Source organism: Rhea pennata, chromosome 2 (assembly GCF_028389875.1).
Source record: "Rhea pennata isolate bPtePen1 chromosome 2, bPtePen1.pri, whole genome shotgun sequence".
NCBI classification, from domain to species: Eukaryota; Metazoa; Chordata; class Aves; order Rheiformes; family Rheidae; genus Rhea; species Rhea pennata.
Window position 1 is genome coordinate 159,344,682 of NC_084664.1, and position 18,418 is coordinate 159,363,099.

The 18,418-nt window shown below is 42.2% G+C and overlaps 1 protein-coding gene across 3 annotated transcripts in view; it reads right to left on the reverse strand.

The window, feature by feature from the left end:
- Positions 1-292: 292 nt before the first annotated feature.
- Positions 293-18,418, reverse strand: part of TRAPPC9 (trafficking protein particle complex subunit 9) — a 454,651-nt gene continuing 436,525 nt past the window's right edge. For all 3 annotated transcript variants that reach the window (XM_062570665.1, XM_062570666.1, XM_062570664.1), the window contains 2 exons: positions 10,194-10,417; positions 293-3,457 (listed from right to left, as the gene is read on the reverse strand). In XM_062570665.1, the coding sequence (XP_062426649.1) occupies positions 3,278-3,457; positions 10,194-10,417 (404 nt within the window). In that variant the 3' untranslated portion in view covers positions 293-3,277. The remainder of the gene's footprint in view (positions 3,458-10,193; positions 10,418-18,418) is intronic.

The following is an 18,418-nucleotide window of genomic DNA, read 5'->3' on the forward strand; positions in this document are numbered from 1 at the left end:
GCTCACAGTTAAGATGGGTTGGCCAGGTAGCATTGGGTGGCTCACGCTGCCTCCACTCACCTTGTACCTGCTTGACAGAAATGGACACAAGAGTTGCAGTGTGAAGCTTGTACCCTTCATCAGCTTCATCCAGAAAGATGATAAAGTCTGAATGAAGCTGAAATTTCGGTTCTGAAGTCACATACATTCTCTTTCAGAGACAGAAGACAGCTCCATGGGCTACAGTATTATTAACAATAAAAGCACACATGAACTCTATTAAGAATTACAGACAGAAGAGATAGGCAAGGTGTACATAACACAAGATACTCATTTATTCAGATAATTAAATTTACATGGTTTATGCTTCTCCAACACATACATATATTGGACCAACTTCTGCTCACAGCAATGATGATTTAAATTAGGAATGATTTAATTCAACCAAGTGGGATCGTATCAGATTTACAGCTGTGTAACAATGAAGAGATTGGCTCATCATGTTCAAAATAATAGCTGGGTGGTTCAGAGAAATAAAAACAAGCTTTCAGTTCCAAAAAGGGAGAGCAGATCAGGAAAGTTTCATCCTTTATTCAAGCCACTGCAAGTACCAATCCTGACAGCAATTCCAGTGAAAGCTTCCATTAAAAAGAAAACAAAAAGCCATGCAGTATTCTCATTTTAAAGTACCTTCCCCTCACCCTTCTCCAAATTACACTGACACTTTAACATTCTCCTTCTGGAGAAGTCACAACTGATCCCCAGATGGAAAAATTTCCTGCGTTTCATCTCTCTCACCAAGACAAGCAGAAGTGTAAGAAAACTGGGAAAGATCATAAATGCCAAAAGCAACTAACCATCAGAGTTGACAAGGGACAGAGCAGTATACTTTATAAAGAACAGACAGACCATTAAGGGTCAGCTCACACACAAACGCTTATATTTATGAGCACATTTTGCAGATTTATAATGGCATATTGGAAACCTAGGAAATATGCAGCTCTATTTTGTTATAATAAAACCTGTTCCCATTCAATAGCTTTAATTGGCTGCGGATCAGGCCCCTTTTTAAGTAAGGGCACATGAGTGCTCTACCTCGGAACAGGCTTCACTGAACGATAGCCTCTGCTCTCAAGTACCACTCTCAAAAGCAAACTATGAGAAGCTCCTTTTGCTGGGTAAGCTGAAGCATCCTGACTGCAACGACATCTGCTTCACAATATTTTTGCCTCAAATGCAGTGTGGCCCTTATAAAGCCTTAGCTGTACTCCTAGCATCTGCAGACTACCTGCTGGGAATACTGAATAAAGCACAATTTGGATTTTGCTGCAACAGTGTTGTGTAACATAGTATAGAGACACATGGCAAAAGCAAGTTTTTATGGAGAAGAGTAACTGGTTTAATTCTTGCTCTCCTAGGATCTTATTTTATGTGTATATACTATTTAGTATTTCGTGGCAGAGACTCAGCCTCACAGCCAGGATGTGCCCAGCTCTGCTGCTTGGACCCTCTTCCCACTGCTGTCTCTGGCCCAGAGCCACTCAGCAAGCCTAGAGGACAGTTTTGTTACTGGACACTGCTCACTGGCAGCTCACAGAATAGCACATCATTGCAAGTAAGTGTTCATTTAGCCTCAGATTTCCATCACATTAAGCCTGAAGACTTCTACTCTGGAATTCAAAGCCTTGCACAGAGTCGCAGCTCAAGAGCAAACACTGATGAAATTGCCACAATACAGATTGACAGATAATACCCTGAACACACTAGAAACATAACTATCACACCATAGCTAGTTCCCTCAAATTAAGAAAATATTTAGGATCAATACATTACAGTCCTTTGCAAACATGCAATCAATCGAGTTTTGACCACTGTCATGTTCCTACAGAAAATACACCAGTTAGATCTACAAGCAGAACTGAGCATGGTGCAGAGACACAGAGTAAATAGCTCTCCAGCCTACAGCTCCATGGTGTCAGCAGAAACACCAGTACAGTCGTGAAATAGTGTACCCACACTCGGATGAAGCCTAAGCCAAAAGGGTTGTGCATATAAGTTTAGGACAGAGAGAACTAACCTGAGTGTCCCATCACATCTTTGTGTATTCAACCTCAGTAAGTATCCTACCACCAGCTTTAACAGCTGCAGGCTGTAAATCTAAGAAAAGATTGAGCCGTGTTTGAAACCTATGGCCCATGAAACAACATATAAATCATACAGATGAAATATCTCCCTGCTTTGCATGGAGTAAATCTGAGTTTCTTTATGCAAAATCATTATTTGGAAAAACAACCAGTTAAATTTTCAGTACATTCAGCAACTACCGTTATGGTCAGGAATTCTACAGCCTTAATTACCTAATAATTAAACTTAATCATTCTACTAAAAAAAACACTCCACATAATCAAGCTCAGCCTATTAGCATGAAAAACCTGATCAGAAGAGTTTGCAAAAACTCCCACAAAATGATAATAATGCCAGCTGATTAATTTTGGTGGCACTTTAAGGGTCTGTAAATGTTTCTGGTGCCTGTGACTGTTTGAAACACAAGCCCATAGACTGAAATCATTGGCTAGCCCTCGGCAACCCAACGGTTGGCTTGTTTCCTTTCTCAAGGACAAAAATTTAGCTCTTCTTTGCCATCCTTCTTTTCATGTTCATAGATCTACCAAACAAAAGGCAGTGACTCCACTAGGAGCAGAGGCACTGAGCTCAGGGGAGGAAGAGAACACCTGGAGGCATATTTGCTATTCTTACTTTCACTAAGCAACACAGGAAAAGGCATCACTACCACTGTTTACCACTGAAAACACCAAATACTCAACAAACAAGTGGAACAAGAACAAGCCCAACAGAGAACTACACCACAAGGGTACATACCACGGGTTCATTGTGTGCCAGAAGGCGTTTAATACAGATACGCAACTCTTTTTGAAATGATAAAGACGGATTATTCAAATTGGAATTGATACCTTCAAATACATGGTTAAATTCAGCCCTCAAGCCCTCAAATCTACTGATATCAATGGGGTGTATGAAAGCATAATGCATGTATTAGCTATTTCAAAGGCTTTTTGGAAACAGAGGAGAACTCCAGCATACTTATAATCTGTCTTTCTCTCTCTGAAATTAGCTAAAGCAGCTGCCCAAATGACTACCAGCCAATTCAGAAAGTGTTCAGCTGTTCCTCCAAAGCAGGGACCGTGGCCGGGGGCTGGACAGAAAGAAGCTGGGGTCGAGTAGAGACTGTGCCAAGTATTTCTGTGCACTGTGGTTAATCAAATAGCACATAGTACATCTACAGCTTAGTTTGGATCACAGGCTCCATCGCACGAATGTGGACGCTTGGAAGGCAGAACCAGGAGAGAGGGAGCTCCTTGCTGCAGTTATCTTCATGAAATTTGATATTCAGATAGAAATCCCCTGTGTAGAGAAAGAGAAGTGCTCCGAAGTACACAGAGTCTTTGGTTGGCTTCACCTGGGAAGGAGAAGGTGAAAATCAGTAAAACCAAACAAGCAACAACACAAAATAATTGCACTTTTCAACAGAGTAGCTCCTTCAAATGATCCAAAAAATACTCTGGAAATATTCATACGTTAAACTTTTCAATATTGCCCTCCCCTAAGAAGCGGAAAATACTTTGCCCCTATTCTAACAATGGTAAAACTGGAGCACTGAAAATTAAATTCTGTTATTCTCTCCTGCAGTAAAGCTGTGGCACAGCTCAAACCAGAACGCAGATCTTCAGGAGTCATTGATTTCAGAACAGATTTGGTTTGTGGCAGAAATAACCCCAGCTTTCCTGAATATCTAGGAACATTTTCCCTTAGACTACATTTATCAACTTCCATATTAAAGGTCTAAATCATGGCTTTGAACTCTTGTTAAACACATGCTTAAACACCATTTAGCTACCTAGCAATAACTAAATTCATCCCCAGTTATTATTCAGACACAATCTGACTATGAATTCTAACCAGTAATTTTTAACATTCTCTACGGTGGGACTAATTAAGTTTGGTGGGGAACACCTCACTAAAAGTAGCCCTCTTGAATTAACTTGTCCTAATTAAATACAGATTCAGCAGTTTTTTCCACATTTATATATCTCTTTTCATCCCCAAACTATTTGCAATCCATATCTTTACAACAAATAATATATCTTGATCCATCGTTTCAGCAAGACATTTTACTTCTTAACTTTAATAATCCCATTGCTATTCAGCATGTGCCAGTGTTTCAATTAATACACTGCCTCCACAAGATGTCAAATCCAGTTTCAGAATGCCTAGAATTGAGTTTTAAAAAGCTGAATCAGCACAAATTCCATTGGACTTAATTTATTCAAAAAAATAGTGAAGAGGCAAGTTTGGTCCAGCAGAACAGACCCAATAAGAGCACCAGATGCTCTTCTGTATTGGCCTTCCCTCAACCAAGACCATCTTACCAATCCCCTTCTGCTCCCAGGACCCTGAGTCCATTATCCTAACATGTATCTTAACATATCTTAACAGGGTGTCAACCCCTCCCTCACAGTCAGGCCTCTGCCCCTATATTTTCTTTTTTACTTAGATACTCATCAGTAATGGGCCTTTCTTTTCTTGCTGCCAAGATATCTCATCTCCAAACACTTCTAAGTCCACAATGTTAGTGTCTTAGGCTAATGCCAAATGACAGCATGGCTGGTCAGCTAGGTCCAGACCCAAATCCAACTGCAATGGAAACTCTAGTGTTGCATCCACAAGTGTTGAGCTGCCCACGTGTACTGGACTTGACTGAATACAGGAGAAAAATCTTTGCAAGGAAATCGATGCTTCATTACTCCTGGAACAGTGAAGAGACAAGGCAAAGGCTCCAAAATGGGGCTACAAATGTGGTCAAGGACTGGAAGGATCCCTGCTCTCCACACGGTCTCATTTTAAACTGGGACACCAACAACTGGGGATTCACTGGGGAAATGTTTACGGGTGCCCGTTGCTGAAGGATACCTTGTCATTGCCTAGGAAGACGTGAACAAGGATGATGACTAAATCATGGGGAGGAGTGGGAGAGGAAAAACACTTGGAAAGGTTTCCAGGAGCGGAACTTCTTTGAATGTGGGGCACGTCAAGAACACACCAAAGAGATGAAAACTGCCTGGATTGCCACTGCCTCCAGTGAGGAAGGTTTTCTGTAACTGTCAGATGCGAAGGGAATGAGTTGTTCATTTTTCTTCTGTTCTAATTTTTTTGGACTTCCATTGGTGGGTCCAAGTACTTTGCCAAAGGGACAGCGTGGAATTGCTGAGCAGACCTCACGTTGCATTTCCACTTTTCCTTTAAGCTTCTTCACACTTCATAGCTAAGCCCTGTCACACCACACTGAACAACCCTGCTAACTGGGCTTAGCCCCCCACACTTTTAACCGTCTATCTTGCTCCACCCCCTCCCACCTAACGCCTGATAAACCACTCCCAGGGCTTATCACTTCATCATACACCGACAGGGCAGTAAGAAACACCCAGTGAAACCATTTCTTATTCGAAACAGGAACTCATGAAGTAAAGAGAAGGCGGACTGGACTGAGGTCTCTTCTTCAACAAATACTTGCTGATCATACATGAGCATCAGCTAAAACATGAGAGGTTACAGCACTGAACTTTAGACAGCAGGCATGCACCCCGCACACTCCACTCAGATATCAGGCTTCTTCGCTGACCCTGCCTAAATTGCTGCTCCTGCACAGGAGTTTGGCTGCTCACAAGCACTAACATCATCAGAGCTGGCAGAGCTCAGGCTCCCTATGGCTTTGATGCTGAGCACCCTTGCTGACCCACAGCAAACTTACAGCAGCATCATGAGCGGTTGGAGCCATCACAGCTGCTCTCCTGATCCCTGTCCTTGGCATCTCCCTTCCTCATCAGCTACAAGTTCTTGCCCTCTGGGATTGGGTCTAGACACACACAACAGCTCACTAGGACTATCAAACAGTTTTTCCTCTTGTTTTCTTCCCCTTCTCCATTCACTTGCTTGACAGGTCACACGTACCCCACCTCGCACAAAGACTGCCAGGCATGATCCAGCACACCTGACAGAAACATGAAGATCATGTACTCGTGTCTGCTCCAGACCAAATCTGTACTGCCAACCGATCCAGCAGCACACAGATCCGGTAGCGATCCCTGTGGGATCGCAGCCTAGACACACGCTTGGAAGCTGTGCCAATCTGCGATGCTGTCGAGTCAGCATGCTTGCTGAATCAAGTCACAAAGTCTGAACAGATTTTACTAAAAGTCTTCTGCTGAATCTTTTGCATGGAGACCAAAGACAAGAAGCTGCTGGCCCAGGAAAACATGACTGGAGAATCAATAACACATTGCCCACATTCCCCCTCTGTTCCTCAGAGACAGAAGAAAAATCTTCTACCTCCATCCTAATCCTTCCCATATTCAGGCTACTGCGTGGGACTGTGATTGCTAAGAGCTAATTACTCCTTATTTTTACTGCTGTAGTACTTAGGGAGCCCAGTTGGAGACCAGGGCTAGTGCCAGCTACTGTACGCTGCCCCAAAGACTTTACAGTCTGAGTAAAACAGTGCCAAGAAAAGTCATTTGTTCCAGAAGGGCCACAGGGGACCTGCCAGAAGTGAGCAAATATTCATCATAGCTTGTGGGCTGATTCAAAATGGCTATTAATGAATTTTTCCTCATTTTGCACTACAAATCACTTGAGCTACTCAGTGATCCCATACCCAGGAAACACCCTGCTTTCAAACAGTAATAGTAAAAGTGGGAACCACAAGGAAAGATTAATTGCTGGTAGTTACAGGAATCTGCATTTTTTGCTTTTAATTTGGCAAGAATCAACTCTGCTTGATCAACTAATTATTCACGACAAAACATTGCTGCGAACTAAGAATCTATAATAATGTATCTAAAGCTAAACCTAAGGTTGTAAAGTCAGAGAAAAAATTAATAAATACAAAGGTATTTGAATAGGTGAGGGTCTACCATCCTATCTCATGTTTCAAAACCCTACAACGAAAAAAGAGTCTACAATCTAAATAACTGATAAAACCACCTTTTCAGTTAAATGAAAACACAGCAAGATAAAGTTAACCAAATTAAAAATTATACTTAGAATAAAGATTTTGCATTATCTAAAGGGCATGGAAATATCTTGATATCCTTTAAAATTTTCAGTAAAAGTTTACTTTTTTTGAGGAAGCTGTATCCCAGCAGAAATTTTGTGATGCAAACCCAGACTGCCACATAATACTGAAGAGCACAAAAAGGTGAAAAAGTACTCATTGTTTTACCTCCAAGACGCATCAACTAACCTAGACATCAACTAATATGGACACCAAGCCACAACAAAGAGAAATTCAAAATCCTGTATTTTTTACTCTTGAAATAACTTCTGTTCATACTGTAAAGCAGTGTGTGCATACTGAAAAATACTGTATATATTCCCTGCCTTCCAGATAGGTGTGGAAACCGATTTGAAACTTTTTAGTTTGAAAACAAGAATAATTTTGATTTGCTGAACAATTAGACATCTGGATTAACCAGAAATTAATGTTTAGGAAAGAGTCGCTCCTCCACCCGAAGACCACATTCAATTCAGACCGGTAATGCTTCAGCTTCTATATTAGTGTGATGACAGACCAAATTTTCAGGGCTTGCGAAGGATCTTCTCTAACTTGTGCTGTCACACCTGATGCTCCCAGCTGTTCTTGCCCATACACTGTATGGCAGACCCTATACTGGTTCTCCATCCTCCCTCCCACCCAGCTCAGCAGAGCAATAAATCATGTCACCACCTCCTTGCTAGTGTCACTGTAAAGTCAGGCCAATTAGCTCAAGCTGCTGACGAAGGTAGTTTCAGCTAACCTGGCCAGCTCTGCACTTAAATGAAGGCTTGCACCATCTCTTCTGCTGGATCTGCTGGGAAAGAGAGGGACAACTCCCTGCAAACAAACAGCTAGGAGATGAGAACATCTCCAGCCAGATCTGTTAATCAAGCAAAATAATCCTGTGTCCATCATTTTAGTTCATAAAAATAATGGGCACACGTTCAACAGAGCAGCACTGAGTTAGACCAGCAGGGAATTTGGTCCAGTGTTTCAGCTCCTATTTATAAAAAGAGAAACTATCAGTCTCTTGCATCTCACCCAATCATGAGCTTCTTCAGCTTCTCAACTAGTGTCTGTCTGAGTTTCTGCCAAACTCGGAGCATTAGCACAATTCTGAGTATGTTCATCATTCCCTGAAGCATCAAATGCACAAACCAGGACTTTCTTCTTGTCCCCAAACCAGGTGCTGCTTCCTGAAATCTTTTTTCCATTACTGAATTAGTTATTACAGGGGATGAAAGGGCCTCTGACAACATTAAATACACTGTTTGAAGAATTTTCTTCCATCATCAGTGCTTTATGCCTCAAAGAAATATGAGTAAGCATTTTCTGGGGGAGCCTCTGGAGGACAAGTATCAACACTATATACCATGAAATATAACACTTCTTGCCTAAGAGTCAACATTTGCTTCATTCAAAATAGCAGAAAACAGCTCTATTTTTAACTTATCAAGGACTGTGTTTATAGAAGAAATGTCACAATTCTGAACATGGGGGCAAATGTGGGGCCCATAATGTATGAGAAGGCTGCCTGGGAGGCATAAGAGATGTGACCTCCTGACTTCTTGCCCCATCGGAGACTCAATCAGAAGGTAGAACCTCATCACGCTGGCATCTTCCTTTTCCCTCGTTAGCCTTCAGGGTCAGCCCCTTTGGCAGCTGGGCATCTAAACACTGCAATTCTGATTAAAAAATCCACATTGTCAGAAAGTGAGTCAAAGAAAATCATCCCTCGATTATTTCTGTTGACATATCTATGTCTCTTATTCAGCCAAGAATATGGTTAGCACCCATTAAAATTCACGTTGATAGTGTATTCCAAGCTCATTAGCTGCTTAAAATATTTTCTTCCCATGACACATAACTGAAAAATATGCACAGTGACTATCCCTGTGGTTAGCCTTTAGTTTCTTTCTTACTAAGGTTCACTTAAATATTCAGTTTTGACAGGTATATTTTATTAGCTAACTGAAGAGCTGACCTAAGCAAAGGTCCTAAGCACTATCCCACACACTCACCCTCTTCTTCATGTTTATTTTATAAGAACCAGAAATACTGCTTTTTCCACTCTGCAATATTTTCCCTATGTTTTTCATTCCTCTGGGCTTTTTTTTTTTTTTTTAATCTTCGCTCTTTGGGGAATGATGTAAGACAGTGTAGTTTTATCCGGGAAGAATCTTCAGTATTTTCCCTTAGCAGCAAAAATCTCCTAGACTTGCAATTTCTGAAGAGGTATTTGTGAGCAAACTCAGTTCTGCTATAAAAGAACACTTTCTGGCCTCCTTCAAATATGTTTTTTATCTTTTTATTTTTCTATATAGTTTTATAAGAGTATGCTAAGTGACAAGTAAATGAACCAGCTCACCATATTGGTCATTAATGTTTAGCATTTTCTTTTCACATTTCCTCAGGATCTGACTAAAACTGATTTGTTGAGTTCCTTTGCTCAGCCTAGGGAATATTTCTCATGGCTAGAAAGAAAAAGTTACTTAAAATCTATTACCGCAGGCTGCACTGAATGGCCCAAGGGACTGGCAATATGGTATTAAACATTTTATCTAGGTTACCCATCCACATCTAGTCAGATCTGGAGTGACCAAAAGTTACTCTCTCAGATAACTTACTAGTGGTTTATGTCATAAGAAATTACAATCTTAGACCATCTCAGGGAGATGATTCTATATCCGCAAACCCAGAAACATCTTCAGCGGTAGCTGCCATAATTGTCGTACTTTTCTGAAAATTAACCTGCCTTAAAATGCACGATTGAATACTGAAACCCCTTTCTGCAAAGGGTCTCTTGTAACTTTTAAGAAGGTTTTTTAACAAAAGCCCTAGAATTCTTGTGGAATAAAGCTGAACTACTTTTCAGGATGGTTATAATTAAGTTTATGATTAAGTTATGATTAAAGCACTTTGCCAGGGTAGCACAAGGAAATTTGCATGACGAAATGAAAGAACTCCTTCTCCAAGGCTGTCGGTGTCACTCCTTAGAAAAACTGGGTAACGTAAAGCAAGACACTGGCAATCTACTTGGGTATGTGGCTTTTACCACAATGCACACCATCTGAAACGTGGCCTGTCCAACAGAAAGACTCACCGAATCAATGTAAAACGTGTTGGATCCCACAAAAGTGATAGCATCTTGCAGGTCATAGTTGTGCACCCCATTTTGGTAATCCTGGTAGGGCGTCACTGTGAGAGCAAAAGGGCCCACGCTGTGTTTGCTCCAGTTGGTCAGCTTCACCTCCAACGGGATGGGGTCCCCAACTTTGCAGTCTACCACAATATCACAGTCGCAAAGCTTTCCATTGACAAGGATATCTGTAAGTCAAGAAAACAATCCCACGTTATATTGGTTCTAGAAACTGTATTAACTTTGGTTGTTAGGAAGCCTAATAACAAAAAGCAACCTGAACCACAGGAGTACACAACAGTTAACGTTAGGAGAGACAACCGAGTCCCACGGAGCATTGAACCTTCCTCTTGCAATACACATTGGCCGCACATGTGCGATTCCCTAAGACCCCAAGCCTTTGGGCAAAGTAGTACTGCAGGGAAACTACTTTAAACTTCAGATGTCCCATGAAGGCCTGTTGTCTGTCCACAGCAGTTGGAAGAGCTGTTGAAAAAAACGATTACGATCTCCTACACACATGCACCAGAAGATGTCTTTTTTAAGAGTCAAATTCTCCTGGCTGGTGTTGGGATCCTCTCCAATGAGCTCTGAAGGGGTCAGCACCTTCAGTGGCACTATCTGCCCTGGCTCTGGCCCAGAAGTGGAAGACCAGACAACTGCTTTCTCTCTCCCTTGCAGGCCAAGCCACAGGCTGGCTCTGATAAAGTTGTCCTTCTTTCTCGTGTTTCTCCTGCAGATCAGCACCATTACAGGAAAGAAACTATGAACAGGAATCACCAATACTACCCACGGCTCTACATATCCAGTGCTAGAGGCCCACGTCACATGTAATGGCCACAAATAAATCCTCCTGTTTGGAGGTGACCTTTTGGAGCAGGACAGACACTGCCAGAATTTGCAATGTAATACATATATTAAGGTTCAGATAAGAAGGGAAATTGGGATTTTAAAATTATACAGCAGTACTACAAGCTTGTTCACACTTTCCGCTTTAATTCATTCTGGGATTTCTATTTTTAACTTTATACTTTTCCTGGGTTTCTCTCCCTTACTGAGACAGTAGAAAATATAAAGCCTTTAAATTGGTTACTGCTGGGACAATGACAGCTGGAGTAATGTGTCCACTAACCTTGCACATTTGCTTACACAGAACCAGAATGTTTCATTACTAACACACTAGGAAATTGCTAGTCCAATTCCTCGCTCTGAAAGGTTCCCAGTCGTGCAGTATTACTGTATTTTTTCAGACGAGGGTTATCTCTGATGCACTATTAATACGGCAACATTTCTATTTCACTACAGGTTCATGTTCAGAGATAAGAAAAAGCCCTGGGCACATGTAAGAGAGCGTGCTCCGTGTGAATACCTATCCCCACAATCTCACGCACCCACGGGGCAGGCATTTCTATCACTCCAGCTCTTCCGCAGTCGCTCGCCTTCTGACATACAGCATATTATTCCTCTGCCGACAGCACTGGATTTACATTAGTAATATGCCCTCTTCAAGAAAAGACACTCTCTTTCTATGCCTCAGGAACTTTCAGAGAGAAAACATTTGGCACCAAAGTGATTTTTTTAAACTTATTTTCGTTTTGTTGCCTTAGAAGAAAACCAACCAAACAATGCATGTTGCTGCGATGCTTGTTAAAAAAACTTGTTAAAAGTTAAAGTTGAAAGGCCAGATGTTGGTTCAACAAAGATGAGTTGCCCCGGGTGAAAAACCCCTCCTTGACCACAGCTGCTGAAGCGCACCAGCAAGTCCTGGGTGCAAGAGGCTCAGCAGAGGGAGGACACAAACCCTGCGGCACTCGTGCTGCAGCTATGGTTTTCCAAAACCATACCAGTTTACGTTTTCAAGTCTCTCTGCAAGGTAACTTCTTTCGCTAAAAAATAAAATTTTCTTTTCTTTTTTTCCTGGTTGCTCCTGCCAGGGAGGCTTGGAGCTGTAAGAACTGCTAGCTCCCCAGACCGGCATGAACTCAGTGAGCTAGGCAGATGAATCTTTATTTTCAAGCAGCTCCCCAGCTTGCCTTTTTTGCTTTACATTTGATCCTCTGCTGCCAGAATTATAAATGAACCCTTTGCCCTCGGTCTCCACCTTTGCTTCTAATAATAGCACGGAGCACTGCTTCCCAATACCTTCACGTAAGAACAGAAAATCCAGACAAAAGAGAAGCAATTAAGCCTGACTCATCCAGATTAATTTTCTTTCGCATTCCTTCAAAAGCAATCAATTCATTCAAGATCGATTTAAGACTGTGTGTGCACGCACGTTTGTGTACACGTTGAGAGATTAATTATTTCCCACCCGCCCAGCACCACCCTTCCCCCTTGCTGCACTGAAGCCAGGGATCTCGATGAAATCCGTGTCTCCCTGTGCCGAAGGTCCGGGTGCAGGATACGGAGTGCTTCCGAAAAGCAGAAAGGAATGAGTTTAATGCGAACAGCAGTATATAAATTATATAAAAATAGCTTCAAGAGGAACAGCTGGCTGTCAGGGAAAGCAACACAAAGACCTAACGACCTCCTTTTAATTAAAAGCTGTATCTGTTTTTCTCTAGGTATTTCAGTAAGCCAATAACTTCTTTTTTAATAAGTCAAGGCTCTTTTCACTCTTTCTGCTTTCCTGCCCATTTACCTGCACATGGCCACCACGGGAAGCATCCTTGTGTGCCAGCACTACTCTAGGATGCTCGATGGCCACTGGAGAAGGAAAAGCCACCATCCATGTTGGACAGCCCAGAGGAAGTGCTGTATATTTAATCTTCAGGGCATTCTCTAAGCGATTATCCTACCACAGGAGAAAATGTTTTCTACCCCATTCTGGAAGGTGGTGGATGAAGCTAACACATTGTGTTGAGAAGCAGCTTGGAAGTTTTACCTCTTGCATGGGATTTACTATACCATGCTATACCAAATGCTATTAACATTTAATGTTATTTATTCTGTTCATATTAACATCCAGTAAGTTGTTTTTGCTGCTCTGTCAGGTTTGTATCTGAGCACTGGCAACTCATTGCCCCGTCCAAACATTCAGAGCCCGGAGTCATGGGTCTTCTGCAAACAACTCCTCAGTCACCACTGTGAAAGTTTAATTTGGAAAAACGCATATAAATGCATGTTTTTTCCCAATGGAAATAAATACTCCTGCAGTGTTTACACCCTTCACTCAGGTTTGGGTTGATTTTAAAAAACAAGCTGCATTGGAAGATATAGTGTTTCTGCTCATTGTTACCACAAGGAACGGAGAATTTTCTGCTAGATATTTGCTTTTAAGCTGGAGGTGGGATCCCCAGCTGATGTGGACACACTGGCTTCCGCCATTCACCGTGGCCAAGAACTTGGCTCAAGACTTTGAACAAGTGCCTCTTGGAGACGTTGCTTTGCACAGACAACTCAGGGCAAGAGATGCCCAGAGGAGTAAATAAATCCCATGCGAGAGGTAAAACAGATCTTCAAGCCCAGCAAAGGAAGTTCTGCTCAGCTGTAGTGGGAGAGTTCAGGGAATCTTAGTCATTCAACTATTTTTTGTGCTGTTAGAACTGCTCAAAAATGTTAGTTTTCTTCCTCTCCATCTGTACACTGGGAGAAAGTGCAGCAGTCAGAGACGGAGGGGAGAGGAAGAGCAATAATGCTGACTTCTCCAGATAAGATGCATCAGATACTTTGATGGAGGAAAGCCAAAGACCGAGAGCCCAAGCCAGAGCTGCTGCAGTGGAAGTCTCAGAATGATTCAGGCACTTTGTGTTCACCAGCTCTAAAGTGCTGATTAAAATGCCTGCCCAGGCCAGTTTTGCTTCTAATTGTCCTAAAAGAGCAATCAAAGGGCCAGCAACGCTGTCTGGAGCTTTTTCTACCTTACTGCAGGAATGTTTATTCAGGATTTTGCAAGGAACTTACAAGTGCACAGAGAAGATGATTGAAAGAATCAGTCATTTAGAAATAGGTTGAACAATTCAGTCCAATTCTAGTTTTCTGCATTATACAAATGGAAGAAAGACCGAAATGGAGCAAAACCCTGCAATACAGACAAATTCAGTGTACAGTACAAGCTGCTTCTGCTGGTTTCCAAACAAGCAAGTATCCTGCCTCTTTTTTCCTGTTGCATGTCAGGTCAGCAGTAGTTTAGCAGCTTATTTTGGGGAGCTGTTTAAGTCAGCTGCTTAGAGGAGCTTGCAGGTATTCTGGTAACACAACAGGATCTCTGAATTTTTTTATGCACCTTTTCCAATAAATGAACTTAAACATTGTTTCCGTTTCCCCTGTTCCTACCTATTCCCTTTCATTTTCCACACTGATTGCACAAGCTATTTACACACAGAGAAATAAGGTTGGTAACATTTGCTTGTCCATCACAAGGTCCTGCAGTATTTTCAGAGCTCAGTACATCCATGCAGGAGATACTTCTGCAAATGTAAAAGCTGTGTTCCCTGTCATTCTCAATGCTGAAGGGGTATTTAATAACACGAGAGCCTCAGATCTATTTGCATAAAACTACTGTATGTGGTTTGGATCTGCTCCTGACACCAAGTCCAAGCACCTTCACTTGGAGCAACACCCTCATGTTCATTCACTGTTGTCCTGACAAAACACTGAGCCAAATTTATGCCCCGCATAATTTCATTATAGGCAATAGTAAACCCAGGTATAGAGTTATACAGCTGCTTGTATAGCAATAGATTCAAATTACACCAGGGTTTCACCTTGTGAAGGGTGTGCAAGCCCTGTCCTGGAAAGTGCTCAATAAACTCAGCACCTGAGGATTCAAACCCACTATGGATTTGAAGCTCCTCTTTGGGTGAAGGCCCCTGGACAGGGATGAATAAAAATACAGGAAAAGATGGGGACGAACTAGGGAAACTTCCAGCAAGCGACTACAACTTGGAGACCTTCAACCTGCCTCAGAGCACAGGACTGCCACTTGCCAGAGGATGGGATGACTGAACACGAATGTGGACTATTTAAAGAGGCAACTGCTTTCACAGGACCTCTGAGCTGCCTGATTCATGGCAGGCTTCCCATTCCCAACCAGTTTACAATTGAATTAAGGACACTTTGTTCCAAAAGTAATTAAAAAGAAAAACACATTTAAAATATAGTTCTAGCAACAATAAGCAATTAGTCTTTGATAATTGTCTGTGTCTTCCTATTTAATCGCTCTGTTGCGGTGGCCAGTCCGCTGATGGCAGATCCTGACTGGCCCCATTATAATTCTGGGCAGATTGCTTCGAGCTTCTGCCTGTCCTTAACCCTGTGATGACGGCGGCCTCAGCACGCCGCGGCGGCCCCGAAGCGCTCCCTCTCCAAAGGATTTCTTGCAGACTTGTCCATCCGGCCTGGGGAAGCTTTCTCCCTCCACAGCTGCAAAATGCTAACGTCCGATTTTAATTCCCAAATCTCGCCTCGGCAGACACGCGAGCAGCGCGGCCGACCGCACTTCGACGCGGCAAGGTCTTCTGCAATTAACCCGAAACACCAGGGTCACGCAAGCCGGAAAGAGAAGCACTAGCAAAGATGGGGTGCTCTGCCTCCAGCTTTTACTCGGGATCGTAGGCAGCAAGGCTGACTGCCCGTTAACCACCGGATTATCTGAAGAAGTGAGCGTGTTTGCTCGGCTCAGTCGCTCCGGTTTCGGTGGGCATTACTTCATCTTGCACATCGTCTCCAAAACGCCTTTCTCCCGCCCTGCGAGACTGCTGGCACGCAGATCCCACCTGCCCATCTCCTCTCGCCTCTGGCAGCCCAGATGACACGTCCTTTGGTGGTTTGCCCAGTTTGCTATCCAAGTGAAAATCGCACCGGAGTTTGTACTGCTCTTGTCCAGTCCTAATCTAAACGCTCTGAAGCAGAGCCCTGAAATTTTAAATTCTCAGAGGATTTCTGCTTTCTGCTGTCTGTGAGTTCATTTTGACATATTTTAAACTATTCAATACCATAGTGCCAGTTTGCTTAAATAATCTTATTTCTGAATGCGGGCCAAGCCCTTTTTATCTAGTCACCCCAAGCACGCTTGCAGAAGGCTTCTTTTGATTACCTGCTGCACAGCTAGAAGGTCTGGCTGGTACTAATGTGTGCCTGCATTTTGAAAATGAGCTATCCCAGGGTTTGCATGTTATTTCAGGTTATGGAAAACTTTATTTCGATATTCATTTCTGGTTTGTGGCAGGACTGCTTTCAAAGTGTTCTTGCCCTGCTTCGTCAACAGAAAAAGGGAAAAAAAAAGGGGGGGAGGGGAGGAAAAAAAAGCAGAACTCAGCAAAACTAATCCAGATCAGGATATATCATATCCATATTTTATACACTAGGAGCTTTGTGAAAAACCACTCTAGGCCAAGCATAATGTGTGGCTCAACCAAGAAAAAAAATCATGATTACTCCTCACTAGTTGCATAATGAGAGTTAAAATTTCCTCCTTCCTGTCACTCTACAATGATGCATGGAGATGAACCTCTGTCTCTGCAAAGGGATTTTTAAAGGTCTTGTGCAATCTTTATGAGAGTTTCTGACTTGAGGCTGAAAAGTTCATGGTAAAAATCGGTCTGTAGCCCTAATGTGCTAGTTCAAGAACCTGTCTGATCTCTAAGCAGGTTTGGTCTAGACAATACTTAAACTGAAGCATTTTGGAGAGCGTTGCCTGCTCCAGAAATTAGTGGTAAGGATGAAGATAGGGGCACATTTCCTACAGAGACAGTAGGGAACTAGTACACCGGTCACATAAGAAATAATGTTTGCTCAATGGCAGAGAGGTGAAACGATGCTCCTGTGCATGCAAAAGCGAACGAGGATTTCACCACACACAATCTACCTACCTAAACTCTCGCTAGATAGGGCATTATCAAGCAGAGACAGTATTTTCTGCATATCTATTCAACAGTCGCATACCGGTGCTCCGGACTCCCACGTACATAGGCGATCATACCTAACAGATAGCTATATTTTTCAATCCCTAGTTAAATTATTCCAACATGTAATATAATTGCTATATTTGAAGAGCGTTTGGGGATCCTGTAGGATGAAATACTCCATGCACTGTCTGAAGTAGGAAGGAATTCTAATGCAGAAGAGAAGAGAGATAAAACAGCAGATATGCTGGCATCTCCAAGTCCATATATAGAGAGATTTAGTGGCTGAATGCTTTAACAAAGCAAGAAAAGTGATCCTGCTTATTTAAAGAAAATGATGGGTAGATGCCTGGAGATGCTTTTCTATGCTAGTATTAAAAAGATATTAGATCAGGTGTCTAAGCCGTAAGAATTTTGTATCCTCATAGAGCAGCCAACACCTGCTACAGATAATATATAAACCCCTATTAACAGGCAGGTAGATGATTTACCACATTTCACTAACTGTGTAAATATGAGCACTAGGACACTGAGCCTCTTGGGCCTCCTTTAGCCCAACCATGATTGAAATGCAATGAGCTGAGTTAAATGAGAGATATTAAATGACTCTGTTCAGGTACAAATGCTGTATCTCAGCACTTTATGTACAGGGAAGACGTGACGTGTGGTTACCAGACTACATGCAGTTAATGACTACAGACCAGAGTTGCTCAAAAGCAGAGGTCACTTACAGCACTGTGCATTAAAACAGACATATCCTTAATGAAGTTTCTTTAAATTTCAGTCACAGAATATTTCAGTCTGCTGAGTCTAAGTTGTTTTAATTACCAGTGGATCAAGTTAAATTTTTACTGCCTCTTGTATGTACGGTTAGTTCTCTTCCCCACTTTTGCATTAAGATATGAGACAATAATCTAGGTAGCTGTGACTCGGAAGTTGTCAAGCCTACTGCTCATCTCTGTGCTGCTGCTACTTCTCAGTTCTGATCAAATCCTAAAACACCTATCATGACCTGCCTAAAAATCCAATTTGAATCCACTTACTAAGACCAGTGTCAGCTCTCACAGGATTAAACCATACCTGTGCAGCTAAGAGGATTTCTGTCATCTGCTCCTGTCATCTAGTCAAGCCAAGCACTGACTGCTAAGGAGATCTCCCGTGTTATACCACAGAACAAATAGTAGAATATAGAGAATATTTGTTAGATAGGATACCTGCAAGTCAGCCGAAACCAGGAGAGTAACCATTGGGACTACATACCGCACTACTAGATACATATGCATAGAAGGTTTGAATCATCATCTGTAATAAAATCCCATATTCGTCCTCTTAGATAAAACCCAT